We start from the raw sequence: 20,105 nt of genomic DNA, 5'->3' as shown, positions 1-20,105 counted from the left end.
TCCCATGGAGCCGGTGATTCGTCCAGGCCCAGTTGATCCATCTGTTCTACGCTTGCAGACTTCCCATAGGAGCCACGATGTTTGGAGTGGCGTAGCTGATAGAGTTCTCTCAGTTAGGGAGCATATGGTCAGCGTGGGACGTGAGTGGAGGGTAGATGGCGGAGTACTAGAGTACGTGAGGCTTGCTGGGTTTTACGGTGTACATAGGATTTTGGGAGGAGGGTTTTTGCTTGATCGATCTCTTCTTACGGCGTTGGTTGAGAGGTGGAGGCAGGAGACACATACTTTCCACCTAGTGGTAGGTGAGGCCACCATTACTTTACAGGATGTCTCCGTCCTGTTAGGTCTGAGAGTGCACGGCCCTCCTGTCATTGGACCTCCATTTGAGGGATGGCATGACCTAGTTGAGGAGTTGCTGGGAGTTCGACCTGGCCATGATGATAACGGTAAGCCGTTTCTGGAGGGATCTACTTTGAAGTTGACGTGGCTCAGACGTCACTTCTCACAGATGCCAGAGGGAGCTGATGACTTGACAGTTCAGCGCCATAGCCGTGCTTACATTCTCACTCTCATGGGATCTATTCTGTTCGCCGACAAGAGTGGCGATGCTGTGTCACTCTACTACTTGCCGTTCCTTCGAGACTGGGAGACAGCTTCGACCTACAGCTGGGGGAGTGCGACTCTTGGTTTTTTGTATCGGCAGCTATGTCGAGGATGTCAGCGAGATTCAAGACAGATTGGAGGCCCGCTCATCCTACTACAGTTGTGGTCGTGGGAGCATATTACTATTGGCCGACCATACATTAGGAGGCCTCGAGATCCGCCACAGGAGGACCCTGAGGCTGAGGATGAGGATGACATTTTGGGGACTCAGCATCAGCGAGGTGTTGACCCTTTGGCGTGCAGGTACAATGTTTGCTTCAAGTTCATGTTCTTACAATTCTATCTTTCAAGAATTATTATTAACATGTCTTTACAGGTGGTTACGTGTCCATCTATCGTGTGCGCATACTGCTTCCGGACTACCATACTACAGAGATGCGTTTGACCATCAGCGCGAGGACCAGGTACAATCGGTGTTTCTTTTTTTTTTGTGCATTGTATTTCTTCCATTATGTTAGTCATATACATGTTGACATACTTGTTTTTGGAATTAGATGATTTGGCAGCCATATACTGAGGCGGTGATGGATCGACTTCCGGAGATTTGTCGCTCAGACATGCACATTTGGCGTTCACGGGCACCTCTGATATGCTTTGACGTCGTTGAGTTCCACCTCCCAGACCGAGTCCTTCGTCAGTTCGGGTTAGACCAGCCGATCCCACAGGATGTAGACACGGACGTTGCTCTACACAGGAAGGATCGAAGGGGACAGCGTAATTGGGAGATTCGGCATTCGGACCATGTACACGAGTGGAGTCGACGAGAGGCATTAGTCGTCCAGGGATACCCGTTCACTGGGACTTCTTCCCCGGCCATGACAGAGTACATGGCTTGGTACCGTCGCATCACGAGACTGGTCATTACTCCACCTTCGCAGGAGCGCCCCCCGAGTCATTACCAGCCAGCTACCTCTGACCTCTTGCTTGTATGAACTTCACTTCATTTCAATCTAGTTCTTACGTTTTTGATTTCATTTTACTAACATTAAAACTACACTTAAATGTAGGCACATGCATTTGCTGATTTGCACGTCCAGCTATCGGGAGCTACTGAGACCATCTCCCACTTGCCACCAGAGACGGCTATACCATTTGCCATACAGACGATGCAGGGTTTTACATCATTTTGTGGCCAAACCTTGTCTAGGGTGGGGCAGTCACACCTTATTCAGCAGCCTCGACCGTCCACGTCTTCATCTTCTACTGTGCACACTATGCCGATCAGACCACCACCTCATCGTGGAGGCCATTCAGCACGTGCCTTCCGTCCACCGACTCCTTCTCAGCATACTATCATGACATCTCCTCCACTAGTGCATCGCCAGTATCAGAGAAACCGACGGCGTAGCAACACTACGTCTGGGGTTGGAGTTGGCCTGGATGACATTCCAGAGGAGACAGCTGCATCATCTTCATCGTCACCTCATGGGAAGAAGCAACGCCCGAGCTAAGTGTATATTTTGGAACTAAACTAATTTTTTTGTAAATGCTTAGAATTGGATTTTGTTATATTTAATCAATTGAAAAATATTCGACTTTGCAATTTTGACTTCCTTAGATCTTCATAAACTTGTTATTTATGGTGGTTGTGTTGAAAATATGCTATATATCTCATGTTTTACAGGTACACAACTTGCAGGTTTTTTTTTTGAGTGATTATGCAATTTTGAAAAAAAAACCAGTCCAGGGTAAACCGCTACTTCAAGTAGCGGTTTTTCAAAGTAAACCGCTACTTGAAGTAGCGGTTTTCCAAAATAAACCGCTACATAAAATAGCGGTTTTTTGTAAACAAACCGCTACTTCAAGTAGCGGTTTTAAACTAAGAAACCGCTACTTGAAGTGGCGGTTTATTGCAAAGAAACCGCTACTTCAAGTAGAGGTTTACCCTGGACCGGAAAAAAAAAAAACCGGTTTTTTAACCAGTGCTTACGTAGACGGTAGAATGGGAAAACTTAAAACTTTGGCTGCAATTTGGGAATTGCGGTTCTTCTTGACTTTAATTTGGGAAAGAGCTCGTATTATAATTAGAAGGGAAGTTTAAAAAATCAACTTGTGGCTTTATGAAATTAAATCGTGCTCCATTGACATTGGTTGTTATAGATTTAAAAATTACTCAGATATGCCACAGTTATTTTATGGAAAAAGGTACGCAATAGATTCTATAGAGAATGATCAATATTTCATATGATTAGAAACTTAGGGATCGATATAAGTGGTTGAAGTACTTGGGTGTCAATTGTGTAATCATCATAATTATCACTTTTAAGACGAGTCGGAGTAATGAAATCCCCGGGTCGATCTTGAGACCCAAGGTAGAATGGAGAATTGGGTTCCATTGAAGTCGTCCGATTTAAATCCAAGATCATCTAAAGCTTAGAAAAAACTAAACTTCTCTAGCTTGTTTAATCATGACTATTTATTTCGTATAAGTTTTGTACTCCATTGAATTCATAAAATTGGCTAGTTTGATTTGTTTGTCTTTATCCTTTAATTTACAGTTGTGATGCTAGGCTAGTTAGATCAATTGGCGATGACATAAGGTAAAAATTATTACAGTTAGCTGGTAGATAGTAGTTTTTTTTTTTTTTAAAAAAAAAGTTAGTAGTAGTATGAGTAACAATGATCTTTCTTTTCAAATAGTTATCTGTGTTGTTTTAATTACTCAACAGTCAAACCCTAGCTATTGTTGAATCATAAGTATACATACATACATATATATATATATATATATATATATATATATATTTTTTATTTTTTTATTTTTGGTAAATAATGATATGAGTAAGTACGTAAATTATGAATTGTAATTGATTTTTTGTTAGAAATTTTTTGATAAAATTCATTTTTTGTGAGAAACTATATCATAAAAAATATTACAAGAAACTACCTAATAAGAGGTAAAATGTTACGCTGTATACAATACTACCTCTGGCCAGATTTCCACCGATGACTAGATTTTTTTGGCATTTTTACATCATTTTATCTTTTTATTAGATGTTTTTTTACAATAATTTTATAATCTGATGAGTTAATATTTCCTAATTTATGCTACCCTTCGTCCTCTTTTCTTCTACTTTCCCTCAACGCCTCTCATACAAACTCTCTCCTACCTCAAGATTCTCAACCCATTTACAAGTGTACTACATTGATTCTTTCTCTCTCATGAGTCTCATCATGCTGTTCTTCGTATCCTTATGTAGAGATTTAATAAGGATCGTTTTCAAACATTTCTCTTACTATTACTAGTAGAGACATAGAATTATGAGAAGGTTTAAAGAGGCGTTTGGTTCAGGTAATGGAAACGGAATGGAAAGGAAACAAAAAAGAGGGGAGAAAGGAATCATTTAATTATTACGTTTTCATTTATTTGGTTTAACCATGAAAATGGTATTTTTTAAGAGGATGGTAAGGGTATTTGCTACCCTAAGTTTTTGAGAGGTACCAAATGAGGGGTAACCATTACTCTTAGGTAATGATAATTGTTACCATGCCTTCTAACCAAACACACGGTAACAGTATCAGTTTAATCGAATCCGTTTCCAATTCAAAAAATACACTAAGCAAACGCCCTCTAAATATATTGATGAGATAATACAACTACTAAAAGTGTTACAATACAGAAATAATGGTAATATAATGCTCCATCTGTATTTTCTTACTTGTTTCATTTCTCAAGACATGTAATTTCAGTGGGTATAGTAAAAAGAAGTACTCCTTCTGATTTTTTAAGTGTCCACTTTCCAAAAAAAAAATGGCCGTTTTTTTGTAAGTGGCCCATTACCAAATATATAAAGCCCACTAGTGGAGTGGGGAGAAAATTAGTAAATATTGGTAACACTTTCAAAACTAATAATATACGGCCTCTAAAGAAAAGTGGACCAAGTAATAAATACAGAGAGAGTATAATCATTCGAATATACAAAAAAATCAATAAAATACACATCAACGATTACAAAGAATAAAGATTTCACAAAATACAAATATCATTAAGTGTTGTATAAGGTAGACACGTTATTTTTATTGAAAAACGGTTAATATGAAAGTGACTTTAATAATTTTTATGATAACTTTAAATCCTTTAAAAGTAACTTTTAATTTGTAATGAGTTTAATTTATTTAAAATTTACTTATATCGTCAGTAAAAGCAATGAAATAGTTAAATCTATATCTAGCTTTTGAACTTATTGGTCCACGCACATCCATATGTATGAGTTCCAAAATATCATTAGCTCCTTCACCCTTTCAACTAAAAGGTAACTTGGTCATTTAACCTTATCTACCATGACTTGTAATTTTCAAGTGATTCATAACAAAAATGAGGATCAGGAGTCCATCCAATTGTAACTTTGGATGTGTTATTGGTTAATGTGACTTAACCTTACTATGTTGATTTTGAATCATCTATTATGCTTTTGTGATCTACTTATTTCAATGTTACAAAACAAAATTAACTCATAGCTAGTAAAAATGAAAACAATTTATTACCTTGGTCATGGATCAACACTTGTCCATGCCAAGTTAAACAATCAGTATTTCAAACAAAAAACTGAAAAATTGTCTCATAAAAAAAAACCCGAAAATAGTCTAAAATCATGATAAACTAATCAGAAATAAAACTATAAAGCTTTTCCTGGCCACTTGAACACTTCTCATGCACCCTTAAGCTCTATTTCCACGCTAGCCTCACTTCTTTGCAGTTTTTGCATAACATGAATAATCTTAGCACTGCAACTTGGTATCACATACCTAATTGAAATTTAAAATGATTATAACATGTTACCTGAGGTCGATGCTCCATTATTTTTGAGGAAGTCAAGGTATTTTTGGAAATTGCGCTTCCAATGCCCTTTCCTCTTGCAGTAAAAGCATTCACTTTCACTTGCAGGCTTGGGCTTTGGATTCACCTTGGGCTTTTCACGAGCCTTGGCAGCTTCCTTGCCCTTGCTCTTGGCACTTGCCCCTTTCCCTTTCTTCTTGAACCCCTTTCACTTTTGGACCATAAGAACCTCTTTCTTAATGTCCTTGAGGATTTGCTTCTCTGCACTAACCAGCATAGCATGCAACTCATTCATTGTCTTTTTAGCATCAGACATGTTAAAGTTCATGATAAACTGATTAAAGGACTCTAGAAGTGAATGGAAAATGATTTCCGTAGCCATCTCATTACTGTATGGATGCCCTATTTTCTCCATATTTTGAATTAGGTCGATCATTTTAAAAACATGATCATAAACTGTTGCACCCTTCTCCATCTTACAATCAAAAATCTCTCGATGGAGCTCCTACCTTTCAACTCGCGCCTGTTTCTTAAACAAGGCTTTGAGTTATTGCATGATAGTGTATGCATCCTGATCTTCAAAACGCTTTTAAAGGCCAGGCTTTATAGTAGCAATCATTAAGCACGTGATAGGTACAACCCTATCAAGAATCTTCTTATGCCTACGCTTTTAAGCCTCAGTAGCGTTTACTGGCAAAGGTGTAGGCAATGGTGTGTCAATGACATCTTTCTACCTTCAGATTTCAGAACAAGTCTCAGCATTCTTTCCTAGTTGGAAAAGTTATCCCCTGTCAACCTATCCTTCTCAAGGAATGGTCAAAGATTGTAAATATTGTTGTCATTGTTGTTACGGCTACCCATCGATGACAGAATAAGGCAAAGTTTAATATTTGTGTTTAATATAACATTAAAGTACCATAAATGAATTAAATAGGTTACTTTAAAGCACTTTATTCAATATTAATTGATCCCAATTTAATTAAGTGATTCGAAGATCCTTTATTTGTGTAATAGTTGATCGGAATGATGCCTTACCATCATTTTTTACTGATTACAACTCTTGTAACTCTTGGTTGAATAATTAACCATCACATGTTTAATTATTACCCCTTTCTTCAAGGTTCTAAACGCTTTAGGTAACCTTGTTGAGCACAACCAACTAAATGTGTAGAACGTGATCTACCCCAAATTACCTAAGATAACAAGTGACACCCTGTGGAGGCAGACTCATCACTCACGATCGAAGGGTTGTTCGGTATCTAATTGGAAAAACAATCTCAATATTACTGGGACCTAGATTTATTATGTTGTGATTATTTAGTGAACTCTAGCACATCATCAATCAACATAAATAAAATCTAATATGCATGATCTACTAATGCATTAATAAAACATGACATAATATGGCCCCTTAGTCCGAAGAAAATTATAATTGAAAAGCTCCCACTCGAACCTTCATGGATCTCCATCCACCTTGCTCCTTTGGGGCCTCACTTCATGGGCTTATTTGGACTAAACTATTTAAATAACTAAACTATTTACTTTAAATGAAAATTACAAAAATACTTAACGGTACGCAGACCGTACTTAGATTACAAAAATACGTCACGATGCGCAAATCATATTTAGAATTTATGGGCCATACTAGTCTATATATAGCAACATAATATTATATAAAAGTGCCTTATAATAAATTCACTCAACATCCTTGTCTAAACTACAACATTGAATGTTCATAATTAAGGCAACGCATTTCCTAAAATATCTCATATTTTTAATCATAATTAGATAATATCATATATTATTCATTTCCATCTATAAAATATCATATATTTTAAATTTGGCATGAGATAGAATCAAATCTTATTTTAATATGCAAAGATAAATCATATTTATTTTCCATGATTATCCTAACTAATTTTGGAGATTTTATCCTAATTACTAGCCTATCGAATAATTTTAAAATTAATTATTTTCTAATCTAATTATGGGATAATCACATTATTTAAATCAATTATATCATATTTTTCTCTCTCTAGAATCTCTTGACTGCCGCCATTTTTGATGGAATTATTGCACTGATTTCAATGGCGAACCGCAAAAATCCAAAGGTGAAGAAGAATTCCAGCTCGAAATCTTCTTCTAAGTCCAAAAGGAAGCAAAGGTACAAGTTACGTTCGTGCAAGAAGAAGATTAATGATGGCGCGAAGGAGGTGGATTCAAATGGAAGTTGGCTTGATGGAATGGATGAGCTTCCAATCAATGAAGTAATGGCTTAGCATAGATTTGAGCTCAACCAATGGCTTCAGGTAATCTCTGCCCTTGTTCTGGGTAAAGACTCTGTTTCTGGGTATGCTCAAGTTTCTGGTAATGTAGGAAAGAATGTGATTCCTGATAATCCTGTTGATCTTGAAGATATTTTTGATGATTTTGTGAATCCCACACCCATTTTAATGATTGAGAATCCTAGTCTAAACTGCAATTTTTCTAGGTCTCGTCCTCTTAATTTTTCCCCAATTTCTACGGACTTTGTTTTGAGGGGTAGTGTTTCGGGGTCTGGTGGGAATAATGTGGGTCTGGGCTTAACCTGGAAAGACAAATTCAAGAATGATGCTTCTAATGGGAAGTTCTTTGAGGAGAATTTGAAAGGAAATGAGGGTGTTAGTGAGGAATCTGACCTTGTCCAGATATCAATGGAAGATGTGTCTGCAGAAATTGATTTCTAGAACTCGGCTATTGTTTGCTATGTGTTGTGCTCTAAACCTCCATGGTCAATGTTTCAAGACTTCATTAAGCATGTGTGGGGGAAGTATGGAGTTGATAAGGTCTGTTCAATGGTGAATGGGGTTTTTGTTGTGCACTTTAAAAACTTGGATGGTAGGGAAAAGGCTATTAAAGCTGATCCTATTAATTACATTTGATAGGAAGCCAGTAATTATTAAAAGGTGGAGGCCGGGTATCAATTTGATGGAGGAGAAACTGGACTCTATACTAGTTTGGGTACGATTTCCAGGGCTAGACCTCAGATTTTGGGGACATAATTCCCTAATGAAGATTAGTGGTGTGATTGGGAAGCCAATCAAGATGGATAGGGCCACTGCTACTAAGGACCTGATTGAATATGCTCGTGTATTAATTAAGGTTCAGATTAATGGAGACTTCCCTGAATCAATTGCTTTTCTTGATGAGAATGGGATTAAGGTTTCTCAGAAGGTGGAGTTTGAATGGAAGCCAATGTCTTACATAAAGTGCTCTGGAACGGGGCATGTAGCTGAGCAATGTCCTGGTTTGGGGAAGGGAAAATAACGACCTCAAAGGAAGAAATTCCATAAGCCACAGAAGGTTTGGAAGCCTGTACAAAAGCCTAGACAAGAACCTATGTCAAAGCCAATGCAATAGGCCAACTCTTAGAACAGGCTTCATCACAATGAACAGTGTATAGGAAATCATGAACTTGGAATGCAGGATACTAGGGACTTTATGTAGGGTTTCGTAGTGACCCGACACTACGCGGAAGGAAACCCACCAAGACCCGCCCCTTAATTAAAGCAATTAAACAAGCATAATAAACTTAATCAAACAAGATTAAGAACAAGAATTATACCTTTGACGCGTGCTTCGCTCCTAAAGAGCTCTTACTACAAAATCCCGAAAAGACGAGATCTCCGACGGATCGTACCCTCGACCCGACCCGAGCGTCCCAAGTCTTGAAGTTTAGTCAAGACCCGGACAAAATTAACTATGAGTTTTACGAATCAAAGGTTTACTCTTTCTAGAGTTGCCTTTTTAATTCCACTCAAGGTTGTTTCAAATCTTAACACCAAGCTTGGTATTTATAGGGAAATGATCCCTTGATTCTCATTCCCCAACCAATGTGGGAGAATGTATATTTTTCTAATTAATTTATTTCTAAAATAAATTAATAAACAAAACTAATCACAATGCAACAAGTGTCAAATAGAGAGAGAAGGTTAGGTGAGGACTATGAATGGGTGGGGGGACCATTGCCTTGCTCCTCAAGGCCTTTCCCAAGCTTGGTCCCCACCCCTCACCTAAACCAGCACCCTATGGACAGCTGGGCTGGCAGCCTGCCTTGGCTGCCAAGGCTGCCAGCTGGCGCTTAGCAACAAGGCTGGGCAGCAAGCTAGCTTGGTGTGCTAGCAAGCAGTGCTAGCATGCACTGGCCTAGCACGCACTAGCCTAGCACGCATCAGCCCTAGCACGCTGTGAGCTGCTAGGCGCTGGTGCTGCTAGCCTAGTGCTGCTGCTGCCTAGCACTCCCTCGCACACACTCTCGCAGAGGCCCCCTCGCATAGGGCCTCTCACAGTGCCAGCCAGCTAGTCCAGCATGCGCATACCCAGCCAGCGCACTACGCACGCAAGGCCTTGCAAGCGTGCTGCTAGCGAGCCACGCATGCTGGGCTTGGTGCTCCTTGCTAGCATGTTGTGCTTGGTGCTGCCATGCGAAGGCACGCACGCAAGCACACAGCTAGGTACCTCATTGCGAGGCTGCTGGGCGACGGTGCACACGCATACGCACACACGCATGTGCCTAGCCCTGCGATGGTGTTGTGCGTGATGCTAGGGTGTTGCGAGAGCGCCTATGCACACACACGCACACGAGGGTGCAGTGCTTGGTGCGATAGGGCTGCGATGGTGCGAGGCATGTATGCACAGGCCCATACGCCAGTGCCTAGCACTGCGATGGCCGTGCTTGGTGCGACAGGCCAGCGATAGCGCCCATGAGCACCCAGGCACCCAGCCTAGCACGCTGCTAGCTGCGATGGGCTGCCTGGTGCTTGTGAGGCTTGCGATAGCTACCCTGCACACCCAGGCACCCATGCTAGCTTGCGATGGGCTTCTAGGGCGCGCCTAGGCTGCGATGGTGCCTAGCACACCATGGTGCGCCTAGCACACACATGGTGCACCTAGACTTGCGATGAGCTAGCCTAGCCTAGCTACGGCTACGCTCATACTTGTTGCTTGTGATTTGCAACGCTCGATCTCGACGCCCTTGGCTCGATTTCCGACGTCTGTATTCGTAAAACTCTGTCGACTCATTAAATCCTTTCAGATTAATTCGTCGTCTCGGATCGGTGATTCGATTGGGTTCGACCCGAAGGGTTCAGTTAAGATTAAGTTGTAATATCAACTGTACCTTGATATTACTTATCGGAAGCGACCTCCACCTAGGCATTCCGATCACTTGACCTTACTGAAGAATTAGCTCGGTAATAATTCTGAACCCTTTATCGGAAGACTACACTTGTTGGAAGGACACCATTCGTTTCAATCTCCCACTTTTCCTTCCGGACAAGTGTGCATATTGTGTATAGCTCATTTCCTTTGTCTCTTAATGTTTCTTCGTGAACTATAAGGTAAGATTCTTTGTCATCCTTATTACGTTCAGAAGCATTTCTCGATCTCCGAGTTCGACTGTCAATAAGCAGATGATTTCTTAAATCTATATGAGCATGGCCATGCATTTTCACAGTCTCACTCTTCCAGCGGCCTTTTAAACAACAAAACATTTTCCCTATTGTCAGTAGGGGGACAATCCCAGTCTTGTATTGTAAGTTCTTCTTACTAATAGGACATAGACTCCCAAGTGTTCCCGTTATGATCCCCAGTTACGGAAGACGTTTGGAAACATCAAAGAGCCTAGTACTCAAACAAGAAAACTTCACAATACTCATGGTCGGAGGAAATAAGTTCGATAATCATAATGAGAAATGTACTTATGAAAAAATTTTAATCTTTCTTAAAGTACTCTCATAGGTCTTATCCAGTACAGTTCTAAATTGTACCTGTGCAAATGATTTATGACTGTCACGTCCTTGCAGCACAAGAAACGGTGCTGTAAATCATACTACACACTAATCTATGGCGGCCATCAATCGTCCATCTGTTAGATGACCTCGATTAGGGATATTAATCGATTTAATATTCAATGTTCACTTAACAGATGTTTCTTTATCTAAGACATGGTCTTCATACCCTGTTTTGAATATTTTCATAAATCGAATGGACTCATTATTTAATTCTAAACCACAATTAAATAGTAATGGAGCGAATAATAAATTTGCATAAAATTAATTACTCCATTGATGAATGGTTTTAGTATAGTCTCTTACATTAAATCAACCCATTTAATTAAAACACATGTACAGGGAATTTCAAAGCCAGTCTCCAACATGCTTAATTCCCATTGCCTCAACGTGTTTGTTGTGTTTCACTTGAGGCAAAGGTTTAGTCAAAGGATCGGCTACATTATCATCCGTGCCGATCTTACAAATTCTGATTTCACCTTCGGATTTCCATTCCCTTATCATGTGAAATCGCCTTTGCACGTGTTTGACCTTCTGGTGTTCTCTCGGCTCCCTGGCCTGAGCGATAGCTTCATTATTATCACAATAGAGGTCTATCGGTCCCTTGATTGAGGGCACAACACCAAGTTCATTGATGAACTTGCGAATCCAAACAGCTTCCTTGGCAGCTTCCGAAGCAGCCAAGTACTCGGCTTCAGTTGTAGAGTCTGCAGTGGTGCTCTGCTTGGCACTCTTCCAGCTAAATGCTCCTCCATTCAGACAGAATATATACCCCGACTGTGACTTAAAGTCGTCTCTGTCAGTCTGGAAGCTAGTGTCGGTGTAACCTTCAACAACCAGTTCTTTGTGGCCTCCATACACCAGGAATTTATCCTTGTTCCTTTTCAAGTACTTAAGGATGTTCTTGACCGCAGTCCAATGCGCCTCTCCTGGGTTCGATTGGTATCGACTCGTTGCACTCAGGGCATACGATACATCCGGCCTTGTACATATCATGGCATACATGATCGATCCGATTAGCGAAGCATATGGGATCTGATTCATTCTTTCTCGCTCAACAGGTGTCTGCGGACACTGTTTCTTGTTGAGATTTATGCCATGGGACATGGGTAAATGCCCTCTTTTGGCATTTTCCATGTTGAATCGAGCCAGTACCTTATCAATGTCTGGCTTAATCCAATCATCCTCTTAGATCTATCCCTGTAGATCTTGATGCCCAATATGTATTGTGCCTCTCCTAAGTCCTTCATTGAAAAGCATTTTCCCAACCAGCCCTTTACGGACTCCAATAATTGTGTTGTTTCCAATGAGCAATATGTCATCGACATACAGGACTAGGAATGCAATATCACTCCCACTGACCTTCTTGTATACACAAGACTCATCTGGATTCTTGATAAAACAAAACTTGCTAATGGTTTCATCAAATCGCAGATTTCAACTCCTGCTGGCTTGCTTTAGTCCATAAATGGACTTCTTCAGCTTGCAAACCTTTCCAGCGTTGCCTGGATCGACAAAACCTTCTGGATGTGTCATATACACAGTTTCATCCAAAATCCCATTAAGGAAGGCGGTTTTGACATCCATTTGCCATATTTCGTAATCGTAATATGCAGCAATCGCTAGGATGATCCGGACGGATTTTAGCATTGCAACTGGTGAAACAGTTTCGTCATAGTCAATCCCATGGACTTGTCTATAACCTTTTGCCACCAGTCTAGCTTTGTATATCGATACATTTCCATCCTTGTCTGTCTTCACTTTGAAGATCCATTTGCAACCAATGGGTGTATAACCCTCGGGAAAATTCACCAAGTCACAGACTTGATTTTCAGACATGGAGTCCATCTCGGATTTCATGGCCTCTTGCCATTTTGCAGAGTCGGGGCTCGTCGTAGCTTGCTTGTAAGTCGCCGGCTCATCACCATCCATAACTAGGATGTCCTGATCATCAGTTAAGACGATACCGAGGTATCTGTCTGGTTGAGATCTTTGTCGTTGCGACCTACGTAGGGTAATTGGTTGAGCATTTACATTTTCTGTTTGATTCTGACCAATCTTCTTCGATGCTTCCAAAGTATCTAGATTGTCAGTTTTTTCAGGTTGACATTGTTGCTCGTCCTCTCGAACTTCGTCGAGTTCGATTTTCCTCCCACTTGTCATTTTGGAAAGGTGATCCTTCTCCAAAAAGACACCATCACGAGCAACAAACGCTTTGTTCTCGGATTTATTGTAGAAGTAATACTCTTTGGTTTCATTTAGATATCCCACAAAGAAACACTTATCCGATTTGGGGTGAAGTTTGTCCGAAATTAATCGCTTGACATATGCTTCGCATCCCCAAATCTTGAGAAAAGACAACCTAGGAGGTTTCTTTGTCCATAATTCATATGGAGTCTTTTCAATAGCTTTTGACGGAGCTCTATTCAGTGTTAGTGCTGCTCTTTGTAGCGCATGTCCCCAGAACGAGATAGGGAGTTCACTAAGACCCATCATTGTCCGAACCATGTCTAACAAGGTCTGATTCCTCCGTTCGGACACTCCGTTCCATTGAGGAGTTCCGGGAGGTGTCAACTCTGAAAGAATGCCACATTCTTTCAAGTGATCGTCGAATTCATGGCTCAAATATTCGCCACCTCGATCCGATCGAAGTGCTTTAATTTTCTTGCCAAATTGATTTTCAACTTCTTTCTGAAATTCTTTGAATTTCTCAAAGGATTCAGATTTATTCGACATTAAGTAGATATAGCCATATCTACTATAATCGTCGGTGAAAGTTATGAAATATCGGTAACCTTGTCTTGCGGGTGTGCTCATAGGTCCACATACATCCGTGTGTATTAGACCTAATAAGTCACTTGCGCTTTCTCCCAACTTGGAGAATGGCTGTTTTATCATCTTGCCTAATAAGCATCCTTTGCAATTTTCAAACGACTCTAAGTCAAATGAGTCAAGAACACCTTCTTGAAGAAGTTTATTGATGAGTTTGATGTTAATATGGCCAAGACGACAATGCCACAAGTAGGTTTGATTCGACTCGATGGTCTTAGCTAGTGGTATCAATTTTTGTCTAGTCTTATGTAAAACATGCAATTTAATTGAACATAAATTTGTAAGACAAACTTGAAACAACTATTTTAAAAAGTCTTACATTTGAAATTCCTAGGTGTCCAACACCATGGATCATAGTATGTTCAAAGCATGATGAAAACTAGAAATAGTTTAATTACATGTCATAGACAAAATAGTGCATGCAAGCACGACCGAAAAATCATCTTCGTCGTTTTCTTGCTCTTGCACCAACACTTGATAAGCTTCTCACTTGGTCCCTGAAAAGGCAACATTAAGTGATTCATACTTGGTATCCAATACCTTATGATAAGCTTAATCCACAAGTGTTAAGGAAGATACCTGAGGTGGTCGGAGTGATCCCCTCTTCCTTGGCGAGCATGCATTCCCTCTTGTAATAGCCTTGCATGCCACAATGGAAGCATCTCATCTTTGCCTTGACCTTCTTGAACTCCTTCTTCTTAGCTCTCAAGGGCCTTTTGGTCATTCCATAGGCAGTGGCTTGGCTAAGTAGTTGCACCACCTCCTTGAGGGAGCGTGTCTCCTTTCCCGCAGCGATATGCACTCTAAGTGCATCGTAGCCCGAGTGGAGTGAAGCAAGCAAGATATTCCCCGCCATCTCATCTTCCAATGGAATTCCGAGAAGCTGCATGTGTTTGAAGAGCCTAGTCATACCAAGCACATGAGGTTGGAGGGGCATGCCGGGTCTCAATTTAGCATTGTAGACCTTGGTCCAAAGCCGTCGCCTTTCTTTAGCAAGACATCCCACATTTGGTGGCTTAATTCTCATGTTTGAAAGTGACCTAGTCAAGTCAAACACGAGTCCATCAAATTTGCCATTGTCACTCTTGGTGACTCTTATATTGACAACGTCCTCAAGTGCTTTGAGGAACATGTCCGGAAGGTAGGAGGAAAGAGTTTCGTTCCAATCTTCCGGGATGGAATTTGCCATGAGTCGTGAGACCCTTTTGCAATTGGAAGACCATTCTTCATGAGCCTCGTCGGTCATGATCCCTTTGGCAAAGAAGCTTGGAATGGGAGTATCTAGAGTATAATCCAAGGAACAATTCCGGAGAGTTCTCCTGAGTTCCTCCTCCCATTCCTTAAAGTTGACCAAGTTTAAGGGAATGGCCAACTTTTCGGGGAGTTCAGGGCACATTTGGTTGTTGTTTGAGTTACTTGCAGACATGATTTCTACAATTGAAATAATTTGAAATGAAAAACCATTCATACATCAATAAGTTGAAATTTAAAGCGTTCATGCATATATTCACACTTATTGAACATTTTATCCACGCATTTTAAGATTGTCCCTTATGGGCGAAAATAAAATGATTTCGAGATCCTAAAGATCAAGAAATAGTTAAGCATGCTTTGGCTTGTCTTAACCATTAAATATCTTAAGGTAAGCAATCCAATTGCTAATAGCTCCAAGCTACTCTCGGTTTGATAAAATGTCGCATCTAATGCATTCCTGACATTTTATCTCTTTTACCACGACATCTAAGGACTCCTTACTGATATCGTTGAGCTTAACCAAGACAACTTGTATACCTAGTATACCTTACGTTCCTAGGGAAGTAGTGATGCCTCGCTTTGGCGTAATCCATCACGTACGCGCATTAGTTCGGTAAGTGTTATTCTTGGAACGACAAATTTTAGCTCAATATTATTAAGGGACCTAGGGTTTCTATATTGGTTGATTTAAGTGAACTTAACTAATCATCGCAACATTATATAAATCCTAGACATGCATCTAGCAATCATATATAACAATATATAAGGCATAAAATAGATGCATTTGGCAACTAGCATGACCCCTTGAAATCTTCAATTTCCATGGGTGATCTTGGCTCGTCTTCGTCGAAACGCCGTCTTGAGACATCTTGGCCAAAATGAAATAAAAGAAGCTAGCTAGAACGACTAAGATTAATCTAATTAGTACAAAAATACTTAACGGTTCGCAGACCGTATTTAGATTTACAAAAATACATAACAGAGCGCAGTCCATATTTTCTATCCTAGTCGGGCCCCACTAGTTGCCATTTTCAAAGAACCTGTTTTGAAAGCAATCTTTCATTCACCCGTTCACTATTTATGAACGACCTATGCAATTTTACGAAATACATAATTAAACACGCACAACTAGTAACTAACTTAGGTCGTTAATCCAATTAACGTGCCTAATTAAAACTAGTCAAAGTGGTTTAATACATTATTTCTAAACGCAAAATGCTAACGCATTTAATTAAGCTCCCACTAAATTCCGCATCCGTACTTAATTAATCCGATTAATTAAGTCGGCATAACCCATAATTTGTCAAAATTTTGCAAAATCGAAAATCGAGGTTTTTAGCCTCGTTAAAATAATTAATTAAAATTATTAACACGGAAAAAGCGCAAAATCACGGCTCAACCTTAAGCAAAATCACCCAACAAATCCCTTGGTGGGTGCGCACCATGGCTGCTAGGCAACCCATGGCATGACGCCATGGTGCGTTGGTGAGGCCTGCTGTGCCTAGCAAGCAGTGCCTCAAGCCCAGCTGCTTGCTAGCATGCTTCGCATGCTTGCTAGCACGCTGGTGCTTGCGAGCATTTGGCCTGCTGGGCAGGCACCTCATGATGCTCGTGGTGCGCTGGCTGATGCTTGCTGCCCTGCTGCCCAGCAGCATCCTTCGCAAGCCAGCCCAGCCACCCCACGCACATCAGCCATGCTTCCCCGCCACACAACAGCGCACAGCATCAACATCATGGCTTACCCTTGTGCGCACCACAGGCAGCCACATGTGGGCTGCTAGGCAACCCGGCTAGCCTTGGTGGCACTTGGATGTGTTGCCTTGATTTGCGTGCTATGACTTGGGATTTTAATCCCGATTTACGTGTGACATGAATTAATTCCAAATTATATTTTAGAATTAATTTTAGGGAAAATAAAATAAAATTAAGTCTAACTTAAATAAAATTATTTTAATTGGTGCACAAGCCTAAATTTATCCAAAATTTCAATTTTGAACAAAATTAGGTCAAACTTTATGCTTAAAATAAAATGAGCTATGTCCAAAATTAATTTTGCTAATATGCAAATGAATAATGGATTTGACAAAAGGGAGTTGGAAAAATAAATTAACCATCCAATGATAAAAAATTTCCAACTTGCATACTTGTGTAAAATACCAAGATTACATCTTCCAATATGAAGATTAATCAAATTTTACTCACAAGTAATTAAACTTAATGGATTTAGTCAACCAAAACATGAAAAAATCCAAACTTTGTTCAACATGGAATTTAGGTTTTGGGTTCCAATCATTTAAACATTTAAAGATTAGAACTTTAACAATACTTGGGAACTTAAAATACAAAATCACAACAAGTTTCACACCTTATTGTAATTTATTTGCAAAATTTGTGAAAAACAAGTTTATGTGATAAATTGGTATATCTACTTAAGCACTAATAAACACTCCATTATTATGCTCAAGGATATTTTAAAACCAGTAGATTAGTGATGCAAAAGTTCATTTAATCTAACCTTGTAATGCTTGCATTAATCAAGGCTTAAAAAGAATTAAAATTTTCGTTGAAAAACGAAAAACCCCAGAAAAATTGGGTTTCTGGTTCGAATTTGGCTTCTGGATAATCCTGAAAAGGTTGAAACAGTTCCAGAATGTCGATTCCACCCAAAAATCACTATTTTTGAGCCAAAATCTGGGTTCGACAGCCAAATCGAAAATAAAATCGAGTTTTAAAAGATAATTAAAACGAGCATCTAATCTAATTAGATGAACATGAACCAGAAAATTAAATTCTATAAAATACCTTAATTAAACAGTAATTGCAAAAATTTAAAAGGAGCGTGGCTCCGATACCGCTATAGGGTTTCGTAGTGACCCGACGCTACGCGGAAGGAAACCCACCAAGACCCGCCCCTTAATTAAAGCAATTAAACAAGCATAATAAACTTAATCAAACAAGATTAAGAACAAGAATTATACCTTTGACGCGTGCTTCGCTCCTAAAGAGCTCTTACTTCAAAATCCCGAAAAGACGAGATCTCCGACGGATCGTACCCTCGACCCGACCCGAGCGTCCCAAGTCTTGAAGGTTAGTCAAGACCCGGACAAAATTAACTATGAGTTTTACGAATCAAAGGTTTACTCTTTTCTAGAGTTGCCTTTTTAATTCCACTCAAGGTTGTTTCAAATCCCAACACCAAGCTTGGTATTTATAGGGAAATGATCCCTTGATTCTCATTCCCCAACCAATGTGGGAGAATGTATATTTTGCTAATTAATTTATTTCTAAAATAAATTAATAAACAAAACTAATCAAAATGCAACAAGTGTCAAATAGAGAGAGAAGGTTAGGTGAGGACCATGAATGGGTGGGGGGACCACTGCCTTGCTCCTCAAGGCCTTGCCCAAGCTTAGTCCCAACCCCTGACCTAAACCGGCACCCTATGGACAGCTGGGCTGGCAGCCTGCCTTGGCTGCCAAGGTTGCCAGCTGGCGCCTAGCACCAAGGCTGGGCAGCCAGCCAACTTGGTGTGTTAGCAAGCAGTGCTAGCATGCACTGGCCTAGCACGCTGCGAGCTGCTGGGCGCTGGTGCTGGTAGCCTAGTGCTGCTGCTGCCTAGCACTCCCTCGCACACAGCCAGCGCACTACGCACGCAAGGCCTAGCATGTGTGCTGCTAGCGAGCCACGCATGCTTGGCTTGGTGCTCCTTGCTAGCATGTTGTGCTTGGTGCTGCCATGCGAAAGCACGCACGCAAGCACATAGCTAGGTGCCTCTTTGCGAGGCTGCTGGGCGACGGTGCACACGCACACGCACACACGCATGTGCCTAGCATTGCGATGGTGTTGTGCGTGATGCTAGGGTGTTGCGAGAGCGCCTATGCACACACACGCACACGAGGGTGCAGTGCTTGGTGCGATAGGGCTGCGATGGTGCGAGGCATGTACGCACAGACCCATACGCCAGTGCCTAGCACTGCGATAGCCGTGCTTGGTGCGACAGGCCAGCGATAGCGCCCATGAGCACCCAGGCACCCAGCCTAGCACGCTGCTAGTTGCGATGGGATGCCTGGTGCTTGTGAGGCTTGCGATAGCTACCTTGCGCACCTAGGCACCCATGCTAGCTTGCGATGGGCTGCCAGGGCGCGCCTAGGCTGCGATGTTGCCTAACACACCATGGTGCACCTAGCACACACATGGTGCACCTAGGCTTGCGATGAGCTAGCCTAGCCTAGCTACGGCTACGCTCATACTTGTTGCTTGTGATTTTGCGACACTCGATCTCGACGCCCTAGGTTCGATTTCCGACGTCTGTATTTGTAAAACTCTGTCGACTTATTAAATTCTTTTAGATTAATTCGTCGTCTCGGATCGGTGATTCGATTGGGTTCGACCCGAAGGGTTCATTGAATATTAAGATGTAATATCAATTGTACCTTGATATTACTGATTGGAAGAGGCCTCCACCTAGGCATTCCGATCATTTGACCTTAATGAAGAATTAGCTCTGTAATAATTCTGAACCCTTTATCGGAAGAATACACTTGTTGGAAGGATACCATTCCTTTTACTTTAGTCTACCGCATAATCTAGGAATTGTATCAAGCAAGAACCAGCAACCTGGGAGGCAGCAAAGTAGACAGGACCTCCAATGCAGAAGGACGGAGGACACTGTCAATAATATAGTAACTCAAAATAGATTTGAGCTGTTGGTGGAGGAGGTGATAGATAATGTTGGAGTTAATAGTACAAGA

At 40.8% G+C, this 20,105-nt stretch overlaps 1 protein-coding gene and 1 long non-coding RNA gene across 2 annotated transcripts; both read left to right on the top strand.

The window, feature by feature from the left end:
- The first annotated feature begins 4 nt into the window (after nt 1-4).
- LOC110694369 (serine/threonine-protein phosphatase 7 long form homolog) lies at nt 5-966 on the top strand. The gene is made up of 2 exons (XM_021871541.1): nt 5-913; nt 955-966. The coding sequence occupies exons 1-2, from the start codon at nt 5-7 to the stop codon at nt 964-966; spliced, it is 921 nt and encodes a 306-aa protein (XP_021727233.1).
- A 53-nt stretch (nt 967-1,019) lies between these two features.
- Nucleotides 1,020-2,206, top strand: LOC110694467. Its single transcript, XR_002505873.1, has 2 exons — nt 1,020-1,067; nt 1,158-2,206. It is a non-coding gene; the product is annotated as an uncharacterized LOC110694467 (long non-coding RNA).
- The last annotated feature ends 17,899 nt before the right edge of the window (nt 2,207-20,105 follow it).

This window comes from Chenopodium quinoa, unplaced genomic scaffold, assembly GCF_001683475.1.
Source record: "Chenopodium quinoa cultivar QQ74 unplaced genomic scaffold, ASM168347v1, whole genome shotgun sequence".
NCBI classification, from domain to species: domain Eukaryota; kingdom Viridiplantae; phylum Streptophyta; class Magnoliopsida; order Caryophyllales; family Amaranthaceae; genus Chenopodium; species Chenopodium quinoa.
Note: the sequence above shows the minus strand (reverse complement) of the source record. Positions and strands in the feature narration are given on the sequence as shown.

What these genes read in the sequence shown, in the direction of transcription:
- LOC110694369 (XM_021871541.1), top strand. Translation starts at nt 5, where the DNA reads ATGGAGCCGGTGATTCGTCCAGGCCCAGTTGATCCATCTGTTCTACGC.